The following is a 20,079-nucleotide window of genomic DNA, read 5'->3' on the forward strand; positions in this document are numbered from 1 at the left end:
AGTGTCTTAAAATGAACTTGAGTATTAATTGACAACTAAATATAATGTAAAGACTGAAGAATTTTGTAGTACATGCTTATACACTTTTTATTAATCATTTACTGTTTGAACATGGATATGGGTGCTTATCTAGCAACCATGTTTCAATATAAGTTCAAGAAAAATTCTACTACAATTGATATTTTTTGTTTAGGTTAAAATATTTATTTACTAGAGTATGTGTGCATACATGCATGTGCGTTTTACACATAGTTTTAGGAATCAGTTCCAGGTTACCAGCCTTTATGGCGTCTTTAACTGATGAGCCGTCCTGATGGCTTCTTTCTCTACATACTTTTAGATTCACTGTCCTAAAGAAGATTTTATAGTCACAGTTCATGTGTGACTGAGGATTTAGATATATGCCATGACTCAGTTGCAGAGACAACCCTAAATCTGAGCAGTAGTGTACAAAGACGCTCCTCATGGCCAGTAAGAAAAAAAATAAACTTACAAAGGAATCCAGGTATTGTTAAAGAAGTGAAGACAGGAAAGACAGACAGAAATCTGTAACTGAAGCACCAACAATACTTAAAGAAGAAAATGCACTAAATACTTTAGCATGGTAGATTGCTCTGGAAAAACCTGAAATATTTGGTAGCATTGATGACCTTTGTTTTTCTAGTTCAAGAGATCAACAAAAGCTTTCTCCTCTGTGGTCCTAGAGCAATCATAGTTTATGATCTGTGTACAAGGAATTAATTACTGATCTTGTGCATCTAAAAGATTTAGTAGTATATTTTGGGAGAAGTATCTTTACTTTGTTGTATTGCTACTGATGGAGGTAAAAATGATGTGGATTTTCACTCTTATTCATAAAATATAATTTTCAGTGAATGCAAAGCTTGAACAGGAAGGCATACTGGAGAGTAGCGCCAGGATTTCTGTAAGCTATAAAAAACTATCCTCTTGAGTAATGTTAGTATTTTGTCAAGAAATGACTCTTCTGGGCCATTCTCCAGAGAGGCATGGTGTTCTCTTAATATCATAGAATTGACTCCTGAATTAGAATCACATAGAGAGATGGGAGAGAAATTCATACGCTGAAATGAAGGAACTATTTGATATTTAGTGTACTTTCCAGATTCTAGGGCATTGTTAGACTTTGAATACTCTTTATGACCCCACCAATGTTCTAAAATTGACAAGGATTTATTCCCCCTTTTACTATGTGTATTTTATAGTTTTCTCAACTCTGATCAAGACCCAAAGAAGCAAATATTCATCATTAATTCTTCATACCATTGCTTTATTAAGTTATTTTCATTTTCCATCCTAACTGAAAATAAATTAACATTTGGAAGATATTTTAGTATGTGAAGTCCAAATGATCCACTTACCATTTTTTCTCACTTTTACCTTTCCTATGTCTATGAAACACACTCCTTTGTAAAACTTGGGCCTGTTTGTAGGTGTTTTGCCTAATGATATTTTGTTTATATCCTGTGACAGGTGCCAGAAAATGACGAAGTGTTTTTGATTCAGCTGAAAAGTGTAGAAGGAGGGGCAGAGATGAACGTCTCCCGGAGTTCGGTTGAAATCACCGTGAGGAAGAACGACAGTCCTGTGACGTTCATCCAGAGTGTCTACTTGATTCCCGAGGATGACCACATCCTCACTATTCCAGTGCTCCGTGGGAAGGACAGCGATGGAAACCTGATTGGAGCCGATGAATCCGAAGTTTCAGTCAGATATAAAGTTATGACTGGGGATTCAACAGCACATGCCCAGCAAAATGTAGACTTCATCGATCTTCAGCCAAACACCACTGTTATCTTTCCCCCTTTTATTCATGAATCACACTTGAAATTTCAAATAATTGATGACACCATACCAGAGATAGCTGAATCATTTCACATAATGTTACTAAAGAACACCTTGCAGGGAGATGCTGTGCTGGTGGGTCCTTCTACGGTACAGGTCACCATTAAGCCAAACGACAAACCTTATGGAGTTCTTTCATTCAATAGTGTTTTGTTTGAAAGGCCAGTTATAATCGATGAAGATAAAGCTTCCAGGTATAATTTACTTTGAACTCACAACCATAATGACTTTATTGTACTGTTACATGATTTAATTTTTGTAGTGTTGACACAAGGCTGAGCTGTGAGAGCATGTGCCATTTCCTCTGTAACTGCTTTACTGATTTCTTTTTAATGTGATTTAATTATTAAAATGAATCCATATTATGATAGGTTCTTAGGCTATGTCCATATATTTATATTTTTTCCCATTAAAACTAATTAGTTTTTTTGTTGGTCTCTGCTTTTTTAGAGTGCATGATAGTGACCTTATGTGTTCTAAACAATTCTAGATTTGAAGAAATCACAGTCGTTAGAAATGGTGGCACCCACGGAGATGTTTCTGTGAATTGGGTGCTGACAAGGAACAGCAGTGATCCCTCACCAGTGACAGCAGACATCAGCCCCAGTTCTGGGACTCTCCAGTTTGCACAAGGGCAGATGTTGGCATCAATCCCTCTTACCATCATTGACGACGACCTTCCAGAAGAGGCTGAAGTTTACCTCCTTAAGATCCTGCCTCACACGACACAAGGCGGTGCTGAAGTGAGCGAGCCAGCACAGGTGGGGATTTGTCATGCTCCACTCCTGTCCATACCTCTGTGATACAAAAGCGCTGAAGAATTTCAGGGTACAGATTCAATGCATGCTTAGTTCTGTGTGGCAGGAAGAATTCTGGTTTTGCCAAAGGGGTGGTTACTTCTCTTCATCAACTGAATGTCTTCGGAAAATAACAAAGTAAAACAGCAACAACAAAATCCAAACAAACAATGGGTCCGTCCACTGTACCCATTGGTTAGAACGAGGGACTGTATGCTTCTCCACTAGCCAAAGCTTTTAACACTATCTTTAACCCCAGACATAATATTTTACCATCTAAAAAGTTTCAAAACTTCTATGCTCTGAAAAATTTTGAAACTGTTTTTTTTCTTTTACTCTTCTTCCTACACGAAGTGGTTGTTTAAGACATGGTCATTTAATACATAAATAATAAAGACCAGAGTCGTCTGGACCATCCCAGTTGTGAAACTCCTGCACTAACCATACCCTTTCATTTGTAGCTTCTGTTCTACATTCAGGACAGCGACAATGTTTATGGAGAAATCGCCTTGTTTCCCGTGGAAAGCCAGAAGATTGAAAGCAGTCCGAGCGAGCGGTGCTTATCCTTGAGTTTTATGAGACTAGGGGGAACCAAAGGAGATGTGAAGGTGATTTATTCTGCACTCTATATTCCCGCTGGAGCTGTGGACCCCTTGCGAGCAAAAGACGGCATCTTAAATGCATCCAGGAGAGGCAGCCTCATTTTCCCAGAACATAACCATCAAGTCACGACAAAATTACCAATAAGAAATGATGCGTTCCTGCAGAATGAGGCCCACTTCCTAGTGCAGGTACTTTGATGATGAAAATAATCTCCATTTTGGTTGTCTGTGTAATACAGCTAACAGTTATTCTGCTCTTATTTATGATTTAGATTCTCCTTGTTCTTTGAAACTACTTAGGGCTGGCATAGCGGTACACACCTGTAACCCCAGCACTCCAGAGACTAAGGCAAGAGGATGGTGAGGGGGAGGTCAGCCTTGGTTACATACTGAACTGTGGGAAAACAAACAAGAAAAAGCAAAACAAAAGACTCTGGTAGAGTGTCCCTTAAGAGCTGGCACCTCCCACAGCTCCCAGATCTGAATAAGGGAGGAGTCTGCTGAAATAAATATTTCAGCCAGTTGGTACTAACAATACACCAGTTGGAAATGCAAGGAGACTGCAATACATACAGTAACTGCACAGGCTGCTGAGCAGGACGCAGGAGATGGATTCACCAGAGCTTCGACCTGCTTTGGAAAATAGGACATGAGGATGGGATTTACGGAGTAAATATTTCTCATAGTGCATATTATAAGAGAAGCATTTCTGAAACTAAAAGCAATCAGAAAAGTTTTTTTTCTTTTAAATAGTACATTCAAAAATCTGTTTCTTCACTAAGTGTAGGTCAGATCTCTGGACCTCCCACAATTAAGAGCCCTGCATCATATCCTTCCAGCTCGTCACTCTTACTTTTCAACTTCTTTTTATTTTTATTTTATTTTATTTTTTTTTCGAGACAGGGTTTCTCTGTGTAGTTTTGTGCCTTTCCTGGAACTCACTTGGTAGCCCAGGCTGGCCTCGAACTCACAGAGATCCGCCTGGCTCTGCCTCCCGAGTGCTGGGATTAAAGTCGTGCGCCACCACCGCCCGGCCTTACTTTTCAACTTCTATCTGCCAAACACATTCTTTTTTTTTTTTTTTATATTAAAGTTAAAATGGCCACACTCATTTCAGATGGATAAAATCTCTGTATTCCACATATCTGATACGGACTGATTCTTCAGTTAGAAAACCGTGAAAGTTGTTTGTCAAATTTTGATGATATAAATAATTTAATACAGAAATAGGTAATGAGAATAGATTCATAAAGTTAAAATGGTATCTCAAGCTGAGCATGGTGGTGCATGCCCTTAATCCTAGCACTTGGGAGGCAGAAGCAGGCAGGTCTGAGTTTGAGGACAGTCCAGTCTACACAGCAAGTTCCAGCTAGCCAGGGCTACGAGGGGGAGACCTTGTCTCAAACAAAACAAAACAAAAACGCACAGCAAAAGAACTCTAGTCTCATTCCCATAGTGCCATTCACAGTGTATACCAAAGAAATGACATTTCTGTTATTTCTGTGTGTCGTGCTGCTGAAATGAGTTCGGCACTCGTACTCAGGCTGTATTTCCCGGGTTCTGATGGTATTCGTACTCAGGCTGTATTTCCCGGGTTCTGATGGCATTCGTACTCAGGCTGTATTTCCCAGGTTACGATGGCATTCGTACTCAGGCTTTATTTCCCGGGTTCTGATGGCATTCGTACTCAGGCTGTATTTCCCAGGTTACGATGGCATTCGTACTCAGGCTGTATTTCCCGGGTTCTGATGGCATTCGTACTCAGGCTGTATTTCCCGGGTTCTGATGGCGTTCGTACTCAGGCTATATTTCCCGGGTTCTGATGGTATTCGTACTCAGGCTGTATTTCCCGGGTTCTGATGGCATACGTACTCAGGCTGTATTTCCCGGGTTCTGATGGCATTCGTACTCAGGCTGTATTTCCCAGGTTACGATGGCATTCGTACTCAGGCTGTGTTTCCCGGGTTACGATGGCATTCGTACTCAGGCTGTATTTCCCGGGTTCTGATGGCATTCGTACTTAGGCTGTATTTCCTGGGTTCTGATGGTATTCGAACTCAGGCTGTATTTCCCGGGTTCTGATGGCATTCGTACTCAGGCTGTATTTCCCGGGTTCTGATGGTATTCATACTCAGGCTGTATTTCCCGACTTCTGATGGTGTTCATACTCAGGCTGTATTTCCCAGGTTACGATGGCATTCGTACTCAGGCTGTATTTCCCGGGTTCTGATGGTATTCGTACTCAGGCTGTATTTCCCGGGTTCTGATGGTATTCGTACTCAGGCTGTATTTCCCGGGTTCTGATGGCGTTCGTACTCAGACTGTATTTCCCGGGTTCTGATGGCGTTCGTACTCAGGCTGTATTTCCCGGGTTCTGATGGCATTCGTACTCAGGCTGTATTTCCCGGGTGCTGATGGCATTCGTACTCAGGCTGTATTTCCCGGGTTCTGATGGCTCTCTCTGGCGGTTCTGACTGTTCTCCTTCCCCGCTCTGATATGGGATCGCCACAGTGTTGAAAGTTGAGATTAGCTATAGTAACTGTTTTGTTCTGTCTTCTCCTGGATTGGGAAGTTTTTAAGAAACTCTGGGTTTTCTTAGCTCCTGGTGTTCCCCTTTTGGATTATGTTTTACTTTTGCCGTAATAGATTCCCCCTAAAATACATATGCAGAAAGTGTATATGTGGCATAAACTTCTGAGACTTTGCAGGGGTGAAAATGTGAAATCTTATCCTTAGAATGTTTGTTTGCTTGGGAAATAGTTGTAGTTTTAAACAGTTCCTTAATTATCACACAGAAGGTAGTCTTTTAGCTTCTAGAATTGCGGATGAGAAATTTAAAAGGAAGGGAATGATTTATTGCTAGGTAATTTTGTTAGTCTCCAAAAGCATGTAGTATTCTTGACTCCCTCAATGCCATGCCCTGTGTCCAGCCTTGCTAAGTACAGAGGGCAGCTCTTTCCTCCAGAAGAACTTAGCTGAGTGCTACACATGCCATAGGCTCGCATTCCAGAGGGACAGCTCACCCCGTGGCCTGGTGGGTGGCCTGTTACAGGACACGTGGTTTTCCAGTATGTGACGAACCCTTTTTTGATGAGTGCTTATCTATCCAGTGGGAGGTTTTTGTCATGTCCCTGCCATCACTGGTGATAGAAACACTGACCTTCGTCTTTATTATCATAATTTGTTGTTTCCTTCATGTGGGGAGATTTTGCTGGGATGTTTGCCCAAAGACAGTCCATTCTAAAGATTCCTAGAGGCGTTCAGGCTGCAGGTCTACTCCCAGCTGTGTGCCTGACTCTTCCTTGGTTTATGGCATGCGCTTGTGAGATGGCCAGCCCCGTGGCAGAGTGTGAGAATTGTTGAGTAGAGCAAACGGTTAAGACCAGAGCTCTCTGTAGCAAGGACTGAAAACCAGAACGCTGCCGTCAGAACGCACTTAGGCATATCTTCAGAAGTTTTTAAAAAGTTAAAAATATGTCATAACTTGTTTGGTTTTTAAAGCTGATTTTGTTCAATGAGATGCATACAAATTTACTAGTTCATACTTGGGATAATTTTCTCCAAATTTCCAAAAGTCTTTGGGATATAAGGTGTTGAGCAGTTTTAGAATTTAATAAAAGTTGTCTCCTGTTTGGTGTCTGGACTTTCATTCATCTTATGTGGTGCTTATGTCCTCTGGGTTCAGGGTGTTCTTATTAGCACATGCTTAAAGAATATTTTATCTCTGGCATCTCAGTGTTCAGTTCACCCTCCTGTCTGTCTGCCTTTGGTCTCACATAGGCTACAATTCATACGGAAACCAAATTATTCAAACGGATTTCAGAAGGGAAATATTTCACACTGTTGCTTTTGTTTTCATAGCATCCTGAGTACCTTTGTGATTCCAGAGCGCTCAGTGCTATGCTGTGACTAAGATCATAGAGCATTTAGTGATACCGTGTCACTAAGGACTGAGTCCCTTTGTGATTCCAGAGCTCTCAGTGCTGTGGTGTGACTAAGATCATAGAGCATTTAGTGATACTGCGTCACTAAGGACTGAGTCCCTTTGTGATTCCAGAGTGTTCAGTGCTGTGGTGTGACTAAGATCATAGAGCATTTAGTGATACTGCGTCACTAAGGACTGAGTCCCTTTGTGATTCCAGAGTGTTCAGTGCTGTGGTGTGACTAAGATCATAGAGCATTTAGTGATACTGCGTCACTAAGGACTGAGGATGCAGAGGTGTTATTTGGATTTATAGAGAATTTATCAGCTTCCATATCAGGTTTCTATTTTACTTTCTCTTGATTCTTCAAAACTAGCTTTTACTATGGATAGAGAGCTCTGCATCAATGTCATTATCGGTAACCCTGATACTAAATTATTAATATTTTCAAAATACCCGAAAACTTTTCACAGTAGCTACAGGTAACTTCCTTGTAGACAAGGCCTTCATAAGGCCTTTCTGAGGGTCAGCTATTCCTCAAGTTATTGTATCTTGACACACCACTGACATGTGACAGACTTTATGTTTTATAATACTTGAAAACTAAGGAAAAACTTGCAGTATGAGGACTAATTTTTGGTGATCTTCGGTTAGAAAGTTGTTTGCACTACTAACTGCAGACCCAGCTCTTTGTCTAGCTCCATATGCAGTCAGAAAACAGAAGCGGCCAAGTGCAGACAGTTAACACGGCTCCTGTGCAGCGGGAAAGGCTGTTCTCAGTTGGTGACATAGTTAGTTCCTTGGGATTAAACAGCTCGAGGCTCAGGCAGGCTGAGGGATAAGAAAGGGATGCATAGAAGGTGACAGAAGAGGAGAGTGCTGTGGAGGGTTGAAAGAAAGTGACTCCCCAAAGGGCGTGGCACTCAGGAGGTGTGACCTTCTTGAAGTAGGATGTGTCCTTGTGGGAGGAAGTGTGTCACTGTTGGGACAGGCTTTGAGGTCTCTTGCTCAAGCTTCTCTCAGTGTGACACACAGACCACGTTCTGTTGCCTGCAAGATGAAGAACTCTGTTACCTCTCCATCACCATGTCTGCCTGCACGCCACCATGTCCCACCATGATGATAATGGACTAAATCTCGGAAGTGTAAGCGAGCCACCCCAATGAAATGTTTTCCCCTAGAGGAGCTGCCATGGTCAGGGTGTCTCTTCACAGCAATAGAAAGCCTAGCTAAGACAGGTGTGCAGCATTGTACTGCATGGAAAGCTGATGGAACTACAAGAAGGGGAACCAGAAGCATGCTCTCCTCATGCTTCGCACCCCTCAGCCAAGGTGTCCTAGGGTACAACATTAGGAAGGCATGTCCTGTCAACAGCAGACATGTGAAGGCAAACATGGCCCCTTATGAATGCAGGGAACACCTTCATTTTGCAGATGTTTAAGGAACCATAGCAGCAAAGGCAAGACATAAAAATAGCATTTATTTGATCAGTTCATTGAATGATCTTTTTTCATCATCTTTTATATCATTCCTTTTAGTTTTCACAAGTACAAGCACTAGAATTAATTGTATGACCTTCTGATAAAAGTAGCTAAAATGACTTACTGCTTTTTCTTTGTAGAAAGTTTTGAGTAAAAAAAATATATTTTCTTTTTTTGATACTTTAGACCAGTGGTTCTCAACCTTCCTTAATGCTGCAACTCTTTGGTACAGTTCCTCATGTTGTGGTGACCCCTAACCATAAAATTATTTCATTGCTACTTCATAACTGTAATTTTGCCACTGTTCTGAATTGTAATGTAAATATTTTTGAAGATAGAGATTACTAATGGGGCCATGACCCACAGGTTGAGAACCATTGTTTTAGACAGTTCTAGCAGCTTAGAGATCTGTGAACAGCTGGGAATGAACGTGTATTCACAGATGACTACTTTCACATGACTGGAGATTTTAGTTACATCTTTACCTCTAACCAATGTAACCTCTTATCTTAACATTTCATTCAGATGTGCCTATGTGTTTTTTTTTTTTGTGCTGTTTTCTTTTCTTTTTAAATATAGCCCTGGTAGAGAAGTTTTTTTTTATTATTTACTTATTTTTTATTTTATGTACATTGTTGTTTTGCCTGCAGGTATGTCTGTGTGAGGGCATTGGATCCCCTGGAACAGAAGTTACAGACAGGTGTAAGCTGCTATGTGGGTGCTGGGAATTGACCTAGAGTCCTTTGGAAGAGTATCAGTGCTCTTAACCACTAAGCCATCTCTCCAGCCCTGCTATTTTCTAAGACTATAGCTATATATGACTGTGTACATGTGTTCATTTTCTCTGAGAATAAAAGTTATATGCAAGTGGTTTTAACTACATATTTGTCTTTACAGTTTATTTTATAAAGTCAATGTAGTTTACTAAATTGCCTGAGTTTGTATATCAGTATTGGACAGAATTTGTACTCTAATTTCTTCTTATTTTTCTTCAAATGAGTACTTACTAAATGTGGACTTCTTCATATCTTTCTCTTGTACATAATTTTCAACAAAAAAGCATGACATTTAAATGATGCATTAAATTGGCTCTTTGGGATGTTATGTTGTCTGTCACAAAGTATTCCAGTTGTGGGAGAACAGCTCAGTCCCGTCCATTTCTGGAAAAACCATACACACCACAAATCTCTGCTGTGGTTTCTTAGTGGCATCCTGTCAACATTTCAAAGCTTTGCAGAGGAAGAGATTTGGAATGCTTTGTGAAGTTGAAAGTCTCATGTGACCTAAAAGCACTGTTTTCTTTTATAGTCCTGTAATGACTAATTCCCTCAATTGAACAGTATGGACTGGTAAAGTTCCACATGTAGACGTTGAAGTTGCAGTGTATCAGTGACCCCCATAGAGCTGTTTGTCCTGGAGGAATGAATTACAAATGCTTATTGCGTAGCTGCCGCATTTCAGGTGTGTGTTGTGTGTGGGGAACATGCTGACAAGGACATAGATCCTCTAAGATCCCTAACAAGCAGAAATCTGAGATGTGAAGTGATGAACTAATGACGTGTGAAGTTTGTAGTTACATTAGAAGCTTTATGAGAGCAGTAGAGCTTCCAAAGGAGGTGGCCAAAGACAACTGGAGAATCCCAAGAGATCTTTGTAGGGAAGAGGGGACATTGAGCTGGTTTTTAAGGGCGTATACTTCAAATTGTGAGATGATGAAGGGAGGGCCATTCTCGGTGAGGAGACTACCATCTTCATCAACTCCTAGGAGACTAATAGTGTGCTGTATGTGCACTGCATTTCTTTAAGCATTAGGTTGCTCTGAGTATGGTTGGAGTTCTGAATGGTTTTCTTGCACTGATTTCAGGCTGGCAGAGAAGGGTAGTAGGTGGCTGACTGGATACATGAGTCGATGGAAACCAGGCAGAAAATGGGGAGAGATATTTTACATTTGACTTTTAAAACATCAATGAAGTTGGCTATGTGAGAAGGTGGAAAAATACAAAAAGGTGGTGGTGGGTAGGGCCTGGAACAAGGATAGTGATTTCTATTTGAACAATCTGTCTGTAAAATGTTTGTGTGACATCTGTGAGATGCTCACTAGTGACTGGTTATAAGGACTTGGAGTTTGAGGGAGATGTTCAGATATTATTTAAATGTAGGATGAAGTTACAAGTAAAAAACCCAGGGAGAATTCCACACAGTAATCATACCTGAGAATCAGAAGAGACTGGACTCTGGCAGTCACTTCAGGAGGTATAAGAGGGTTGGTGTAGGGGCAGGTCTTGAAGTTCTGACCTGTGACTCTTACTGGTGACCTGTGACTTTATCTATGTAGACATGTCATGCTGATATTTTTTCTTAATAATTTAATAACTATCCTATCTCTTGTTTTTGCTTGTGTTTTATAGTTGGAAGCGGTGGTGTTGGTGAACATATTTCCCCCAATTCCACCAGTAAGCCCAAGATTTGGGAAAATTAGAAATATTTCTTTATTGGTTACCCCAGCCATTGCGAATGGAGAAATTGGCTTTCTTAGCAATCTTCCAATTATTTTGCATGAACCCAAAGGTTCTACTGCTGAAGTGGTGAGTATGCATTTACTTATTGATGTGTCCTAATATGTCTGAGAAATGTAAAGACTTTTTTTTTTAAAATAGGGCTAGCATGTAGAGTTAATAGGATACATGCTATTTAGAATCAACCACTGACAAGCGTCTGGTTTTGCTATAATTTTTACTATTCTTGAGAGGTTGTGTTTATATATATATATATATATATAAATGTATGTACATATACATGCACAAATGTGTATGTAACAAATCTGGTAGTAGAAAAAGAGGCTATCGACTTGAGAGAGAGGGTGGCGTGGGAGGGTTTCTAGAAAGAGTAGGTGGGAGTGACTGGAGAGAGGAAGAGGGAGGACAGGAGGGGATGTAATGCTATTTCAATTAAAAAATTTAAAGAAAAGAATAGAATTAATTGCTCATGGTGAGAGTAGATTGTTTAAATGTGATTGGTTTTACACAGTGTCATGACCTTTGATAGTCAATTATGAATCTAGTTTTAGTGGTCATATTGTAGAAACAGAGGTAGTTTTGCGATTTATCCTCTAACCATTCTGTGTGTTACCTCAGGTAGAACTGAGGACTCAGAGGTAGCTCTGAATCCGATGGTTGATACCAGTTATGATGGTGGTAAAGTTGGGAAATGCTTAGTGTTAATATTCTGACCTGCTCCTTGGAAACCAATGTCTGACCCGCCTCTTTGGGGAAAGGCCCCTCCCTTCCCGCTCTCTCTTTTCCTCCCAGGAGGTGTGCACCCTCGACCCCACCCCCACCCCTTCCTCTCTGTTTCTTTCTCTTCTCTTCCTCTTTCCTATATTTCTCTTCATCTATTATAATAAACTCTTTCCAAGTAGAAGCAGTGTCTGGGTAGTGAATGAATGCCCGCCACCACTGCTGGCCATGCCCATATGGCATGTCCCACCGCTGCTGCATCTGCCCAGCGTGCCAGCATGCTTCCCTCCACGTGCGGGAGTAATAGGTCATAACACTGAGCCTTAGCAAACCGTGCGCCCATACACACACACACACACACACACACACACACACACACACACAAACACGCGCGCGCGCACACGCACACACACGCGATGATATATTTATACTCTGCTCCTTCCCTCCCAAAGGATGCATTGCCATAGCTGAAGCTTCCCTAAGTATCCTTCTGTTTAGGGATACCTCTGTATTGCTGTACCACAATCTGTCAAAGACACGTACCTCCACTTAGGTTGGATTTCAATTGGCATGAGGTTTAGGTCAGAAATGAAGGAGCTGCTTTTGTTATCAAAGTCTCACATCAAAGTATCTTGACTGTTTCCTTCATTTGTTACTAGATTTTGTAAATGGACAGTGAAGATTCACTTTTCAAAATGATTTTGACTTTATATATTTTCAAAAGTTTACTGTTTCCTTCTAAAATCCTGAAAAGCATCTACTTTGTCCCCAGGGAAAGCTCTGCTTTGTTTGTTTACTGTGTGAAGCTGAGAATTTACTGTCTCAACGGTTTCAGGTCTTAACCAGCTCCCTCAGGTGACTGGGGGCCACCTCTTCGTTATTTTTATTTATTTTTTATTCATATTCTTCCTAAGACTTTTCTTTTGCTTATTTCTCTCAGGTTCAGACAGTTGCTAGCCAGAACAGCAAAACAGACAGTGTTTTTTATATTTTTCATTATTCCTTATCTTTCTAATATATTTGCCTTTTATTAAGATAATTCCAAAGCCACATTTTTGGTGTGGTTTATATTGCAGATAAATTTGATTAGTAAAAATGTAAAAAAAAGTATCTAAAATTATTGTCCTGCTGCTTCAATTGTGTTTATAATGCCTCCTGATTGCTTCCTTCTTTATATGGAGTACACTTGGTCAGTAAATTACATTTGCTTGAGCATGGAAAGTTCGTGTTACTCATGAATATACATTTTAGCTAAGTCTTGTTTTTCTTCTTTTTCTTTTTCAAAATAAGGTATACATCCCCCTACATCGGGATGGAACTGATGGCCGGGCTACTGTCTACTGGAGTTTGAAGCCCTCTGGCTTTAATTCAAAAGCAGTGACCATGGATGACACAGGTCCCTTTAATGGCTCTGTTGTGTTTTTATCTGGGCAAAGTGACACAACAATCAACATTACTGTGAAAGGTGATGACATCCCGGAACTGAATGAAACACTCACCCTTTCCTTAGACAGGTAATAACTCATGGCAGAAACAGTGACTTTTGTTTGATTAGTGATTTGACTTTGTTTTAATTAATTTCTCCATAAGTTGTGAAAACTATGGGGAAGTGTTATTGTCAAATGTTTCTGTTGTATATGGATGGGCTTTTCTTGGACTATGAAGATTTTTATATATATTTTGTGACCCTTCCCCTTCTGTTTTGCTCTGAGGGAGTATTATGTAGAGAGTTATAAGGAGTAGCTGACAGTGGTGGGGAGTAGCTGACAGTGGTGGGGAGTAGCTGGCAGTGATGGGGAGTAGCTGAAACGTGTGAAGGATAGTCAGTCATGTGGCTCTGCTCAGGCGGGCAGCAGCAAGCCATCAGAAACGTTGGGTCACACACTCAGTTTCCAGTTTTCACTTTCAAGAGAGGGAAGATTATATCTTTATCAAGTGCTTGAAAAGACGAGATTGACCTTCATTCTCTTTGCCTGGGATTTAAGTAGTAAATAATTATTATTTTTATAGAATAAAAAAATCACATGAATTCATGTGTTAACCTTTCAGCCATCGTAATAAGAAATTACTTTGCATTTCTCAGAAGGTACTACAATCTCTAAGGGCTTTGTTATATTTTATTTATTTATTTAGAAAATTCAGAAAATACTTTCTAAAGAGGAAATGAAGCCTGATTAATTGGTGACAATGATGTTAGAAAGCAAAACCACACTAACCTTCTATGACTCTGTGGCTAGAGGACATTGCACAATTCACAGTTATAAATAGATTTAGGACTGACTTTGAGGCATTTTATAAGATGTTCTTCATGAGTGAAGCAGTGAAAGCTAATCATGTGATCTTTTTCTATCTGACTGTGAGTTCCTATACCTTTTGGTGATGGGGTGGGGGGGTGATGGGCCTGGTCTGGAACTCTGACCAGGCCTGGACTTGGACTCACAGAGATCCACCTGCCTCTGGAGATTAAAGTGCTGGGATTAAAGGTGTGCACCCCTTGTATGGTACAGTTTTTAAAGTGAATCAATAGAATGTAGACTACAGAGAGCAGATCTATTGAGACACCACTATTCATTTTGTTATCTTCAGATCACGTGTTTATTTTCTTCCTCCACAAAAGTAAAACAACAATAAATCCCCAAAGCCAAAACCCACAGTCTAAATGACACCGTCTTAATATGTTATAGATTGCCTTGTAGAAAACTGTTTCATTTGATAAAAGTTAGCAAAATTTAATGAAATCTAAATTGGAAAATTTTTTTTCATGGACCATTTCTGAGCACAATGAAGTCATTGGGCAGTTGTAAGGGATATTCAAGCGAACTGAACAGTAATTATACCTGGGGGGCTTGATAGAAGTCTTGTTAGCTTGGCTGACCTCAACTAGATGTTTGAAGAATAATTGGGATTATGTATACCTCTGCGAATCTAGTGACTCTCCTTTATAGTCTTTCAAATGTAACATGAACAATTGAAATGAATTAACTTTAATTTTCCAAAGCTTTTTTCTTTTCCTTTCTTTCCACATAGGGAAGAGCAAATCATAGGGTTCCTTTTTTTTTTTTTAATATTGTGGTACTTTTAAAAGAGAGCAAATCAGTCAAAACGTACACTAAAACGTCAGTTCAGTTAGTAACTAGTGTGCAAACAAGAATAGCCTAGTTATAGTCTTGCATCCAAAGAAGTGTTTAGATAAATAAATGAGAATGAGATTTATCATTTGAAAGTGATTGTGTCAAAGCAATCTCCCTTTACTTTTGCAAAGTCCTAACCAAACTTAAGCAAAATAATGAATGAACGAATGCTAGTATGATTATATCACAACAAAAATATGAATGCCTTATTAGGATGCATTTCACAATTTTCTCTTAAGGTCAAACTCAAGTACTTTATATTTGAACTAAATATAAACAAAAGTTGACCTGATACTAAACAATTAAAAGTAACTTCAATATAATACCTATTTAAAGTACTCTCTTGTTCAGTACTTTGCAATTACACGCATTTTTTGTCATTTTATTTCATAAAAATAATTACATGCTACATAACTCTCTATTTACAAATGATATATTCTACTTTAAAATTTGAACTTGAGAGCTATTTATTTTGGTGTGTGTACTTCTCAAGGTTATTTGAAGATGAAATACACTGGGAACATGGAAAAGTGTTTAGATTTTCTGATATAAAATTGCAATTGAAAGTGATGATGTCTTGTGACTCCTTGAACACATTTTTTCTGCCAACAGTGAAAGGCATAGATTTCTCTGCTACAAAGTTTTAATGATTTTTAATGCAAATTGCAGCTGGCTTTAGATCTGAGGATGGAAGTTTTTTTTTTTTTTTTCCCCAAACCTAATTAAAGTGAGTAAGTAATTATAAATAGGGCTGAATGAAATGTGCTCAGCCGCTGTGGCCTCTGAAGTGTACATCACTTGCAGGCATCTGCACTCTGGAGGGGGCCAGGAAGAATGTCTTGAATGGGTCGTGACATGCTTGCTGGTCATGGGGTCATCTTCCCTGAGTGGGACTGCTAGCATCTGTCAATAGCAGAGAATGCAATGTGCACAGTTCCCATAAACTGCAAATTACTAGCTCTGTGCGGCAGGGTGGGGGGAGAGTAAGTGTGGTTTCCTTAACTTTATTTTCCCCTTACACTCTAAGCTTTTCATAGCGAGATTTTAGCAAATGGTACGCTCGCCTCCTCCCCTTCCCCTTCCCACAGTTCTTTCTGTGTCGACAGGGTAGAAACGGAAAGATTTGTCGTGTATTTTGGGTAAGTGTGCAGAATAGTGCCTTGTTTCGAAGATTCAGTGTTTTCTTCTGTGAGTGACGGTTTTATGATGAAGCTGCTGTTCTGCATGACTTGTCTTGAGCAACGCTGCCTGTCCACCTGGTTGTGCATGTCCGTGTGCAGTTTTGTTCTTTAGTGACAATGGGATTTTATGAATGGTGTGAAATTTGTGGTCCTAAGTTTTGCATTATGAATGCATTTAAAACATTTAAGGAAACATTGAAGAATTGAGTATTGTCACATTTTGAAGAGTTTTAAATTTTAACTTCCCATATAGTTTACACCAGAGAATCACTGTAGTTTACATGTGAAATACTTTGAGTCTCATATTTAACAGAGAATATAAAATAAGTGGCTTTTCTGAGTATATCTTTGCAGTTTCTTGTTTTCATGTCTGTATTTTACAGAGAATTTTTTAGAATTTGCATCCTATGTTAGAGTAGCATATTTTAAGGAAGTCTAAAAATAACTGCTTATTTACTGTCTGCACTGATTTACATACTTTGCTTTTCATCTGGTTTTCTGTCTTCTAGCTTATGTGGACACAGGGATTTTAACTAATGACATTTATTGAAATGAAATAGAGGCATTGTCAACACAACGAATAACTGTTCTGGTGTTTGGATTACTTCCTCTGTGGTCACTAACATGTTAGGTATTGTTTGTGTGATTTCTAAAAGCAGAAGCACATTAGTTCGTGTTCCTTGCCTCATACAAACCACTGGCCTGTGCGCGTTTTTTTTGGATTGTTAGTTTCATTGTGATTTGGAGGTCAGATTATGACTTCATTTTTTGTTCAGTAGGAAGTGACATGTGGAGAGGTTGAGTCCAAATTATGTGACTAAGACTTCCTGAGAGCTAACTCCAAGTCTCAGAGCCTGCCATCTCTTTGATCATCTTAATTATATTCTAGCAAAAATACAGAAATTGAAAAATGTTTATCGCCGGGCAATGGTGGCGCACGCCTTTAATCCCAGCACTCGGGAGGCAGAGGCAGGCGGATCTCTGTGAGTTCGAGTCCAGCCTGGGCTACAGAGTGAGTTCCAGGACAGGCTCCAAAGCTATACAGAGAGACCCTGTCTCGAAAAACAAAACAAAACAACAACAACAAAAAGTTTATCTATCCACCTATTTATACACACACACACACACACACACACACACACACACACACACACACACACACACACAGAGTTTATTATAGCATATCAGCCTCTCAGATCTACTTTATTCCTTTTATTCTAATATATTTTACCTTTTTTTCCCCTAAAAAATGTTTGAGGTTAAGACTGGAACATATAGAAAGCACTTGAAAGACAAAAATTATTCATAAAAGTCTGACATAACTGTGTTTATTTATTTAGTTTTGGTCATTTGTGGTATGTAGTTATATAATTAATACATATCCTTATTCAAGTAACATAATCATATTTAAGGAGACTTAAAGGAAATTCACATGTAAGTAAAATTTAAAGTTTAAAACACATACATTGGAGAAGCAAAATACAGCAGCTACCAAGTTGTTTAAGAATATTTTCCCACTAATTAGAAAGTACAGTTTTCTAAAACTGCAATACAATTTTATAGGTTTTGATACTTTATATGGTTTCTCTATTCTTTGTGTACTTATACAGTGTTTTGGCCAGTCAAACTTAAAAAAGATATAAAGAATTCAGAAATATTTCAGTAAGTATTACCAATGAAAACAGTTTTGGTGTGAAGTGATTTAATACATGTAAACTGGCTTTGAGGTTTAACCCTTAGTTGCCTTTTTAATTATCTGGAAGAAATGTAAATATAAAATGTAAATAAAAAGCTTGAAAAACTCAGAATAACAGAGTGCTTCTACCCTCCTCACTTTTCAGCGTGAGTGTGGACAGTGAAGTCCTGAAATCAGGATACACTAGCCGAGACTTAATTATTTTGGAAAATGATGATCCTGGAGGTGTTTTTGAATTTTCTCATGATTCTAGAGGACCCTATGTTATAAAAGTAAGTGTGAAACTTCACTCTGTATTCGTAACTTCAGAAAAATGTTCTAGAAGAATTTGAACTTTTGTGGGTTTTTCTTTTTAAGGAAGGAGATGCTGTAGAGCTCCGTATTACTCGATCCAGGGGGTCCCTTGTGAAACAGTTCCTACGCTACCACATAGAACCCAGAGAGAGCAACGAATTCTACGGAAACACAGGGGTGCTGGAATTCACACCTGGGGAACGCGATGTCGTGGTCACCTTGCTCTCGAGATTGGATGGCATGCCAGAGGTACCAAGTTTTGAATTTCTCTTATGCTCATGGGGGAGATTGATAGTATCAGTACATTGAGAATAGAAATATGTTGAACATTGATAGCAAGACATAAGAAAGAATAAGTGTTCATGTCTGGAAAAACTTAAAAAGAAGCTTAAAAAGCAGAATAAGATTCATTCCACTTTGAGGAGTGTACTCTTGTCCCAAAACAAAAAATTAAAAAACAGTATAAGACTTTGATTGAGTGATCAGTTTTCTTCATTTATGGTTAGTTTTATTTTATGTTCTCTATATCAACAACTCTTACTGGTGTGGTTTTGAAGTAAAGTTTTCCTATAAAATTATTTTTTAGAAAGAAAATTATTCTGTATTCGAAGAATCAGATGTACTTCATTTATGTTTATACTGCAACCCATATGCAGCTTCCAAATTAATTTTATTTAAGTATATATGATAATGTATACTGATGTCTCCCGTCTCTCAGTTAGTAGGCAAATATTTTTAAAAATCAGGAATAGCATCGGCTCTTTTGTCTTTTTAGTGTAATGTGTATTCCTGAAAAGTTGAATATATTGATATCGTCAGTCCTTTACACATTCGGTTTGCTGTGGAAACATCAGCTTTACACCTTCTCTAATTTGGCTTGTGTTTTGCAGGTGGATGAGCACTACTGGGTGGTCCTCAGCAGCCACGGAGAACGGGAAAGCAAGCTGGGAGGTGCCACAGTTGTCAACATAACGATTCTGAAAAATGACCATCCTCATGGGATTATAGAGTTCCTTTCTGATGATTTGACCACGTCAATAAAAGAAAGCAAAGGAGAGGATCTCTATAGTGGTAAATTATTTTGTTTACTGTATTTTATTTCTGTTCACTGAAGAGGACACGAATCTCTTTTCAGCTTAATTTAAAAAAATATTTTCATTCATATGTGTATTTGTGTTGCTTGTGTGAGTTTTTGTACACCACATGTGTGCAGTTGCCCATGGAGGCCAGACATTAGTAGTGGTGAGGCCCCTGTGTGGGTGTTAGAACTGAACCCTGGTCCTCTGAAAGAACAGTAAGTGCTCTTAGCTGCTGACCCATCTGACCAGCCCCTTAGTTCATTTCTTTAGTAACTATTGTCAGTTTTCCATTCTGCCTCAGAAATTACATGCAATCTTTTAAAACTCACAATCAGGGTTGCTGTTTTCATTTCTTGGATAGCATTGTGATAATATTGAAGACTTCAGTTACAGTTTGATTTTAGCTAATACAGTATAGCTCATACACGTGGGAAGGAGTCAAGTTAAGTCGAATGGAGAGGACACTACATCTAAGAGTTACTGTTGAGAAACTATTGAAGTGTAGGGGGTGAGAATTCTGTTTTTTTTTTTTTTGGTTTTTTGAGACAGGGTTTCTCTGTGTAGCTTTGCGCCTTTCCTGGGACTCACTCTGTAGCCCAGGCTGGCCTCGAACTCACAGAGATCCGCCTGGCTCTGCCTCCCGAGTGCTGGGATTATAGGCGTGCGCCACCACCGCCCGGCGAATTCTGTTATTTTAAAAGCATTGTCTGGGTAATAAAATCACTTTGCCTGTCAAATACAAGTCAAGCTTGCAGCAAATGCTTTTGGTGGATCGACTCGTGAGACTTTGTAATA

At 39.3% G+C, this 20,079-nt stretch overlaps 1 protein-coding gene across 1 annotated transcript in view; it reads left to right on the top strand.

Annotated features, from left to right (window-relative positions):
- Window positions 1-20,079, top strand: part of Adgrv1 (adhesion G protein-coupled receptor V1) — a 546,923-nt gene that overhangs the window by 39,449 nt on the left and 487,395 nt on the right. Inside the window, exons 7-14 of the mRNA XM_052743671.1 lie at window positions 1,492-2,057; window positions 2,354-2,624; window positions 3,122-3,451; window positions 11,076-11,252; window positions 13,194-13,417; window positions 18,057-18,183; window positions 18,269-18,454; window positions 19,096-19,276. Coding sequence (XP_052599631.1) covers window positions 1,492-2,057; window positions 2,354-2,624; window positions 3,122-3,451; window positions 11,076-11,252; window positions 13,194-13,417; window positions 18,057-18,183; window positions 18,269-18,454; window positions 19,096-19,276 — 2,062 coding nt within the window. The remainder of the gene's footprint in view (window positions 1-1,491; window positions 2,058-2,353; window positions 2,625-3,121; window positions 3,452-11,075; window positions 11,253-13,193; window positions 13,418-18,056; window positions 18,184-18,268; window positions 18,455-19,095; window positions 19,277-20,079) is intronic.

Source organism: Peromyscus californicus, unplaced genomic scaffold, assembly GCF_007827085.1.
Source record: "Peromyscus californicus insignis strain IS unplaced genomic scaffold, ASM782708v3 Scaffold_18__1_contigs__length_77618521, whole genome shotgun sequence".
NCBI classification, from domain to species: domain Eukaryota; kingdom Metazoa; phylum Chordata; class Mammalia; order Rodentia; family Cricetidae; genus Peromyscus; species Peromyscus californicus.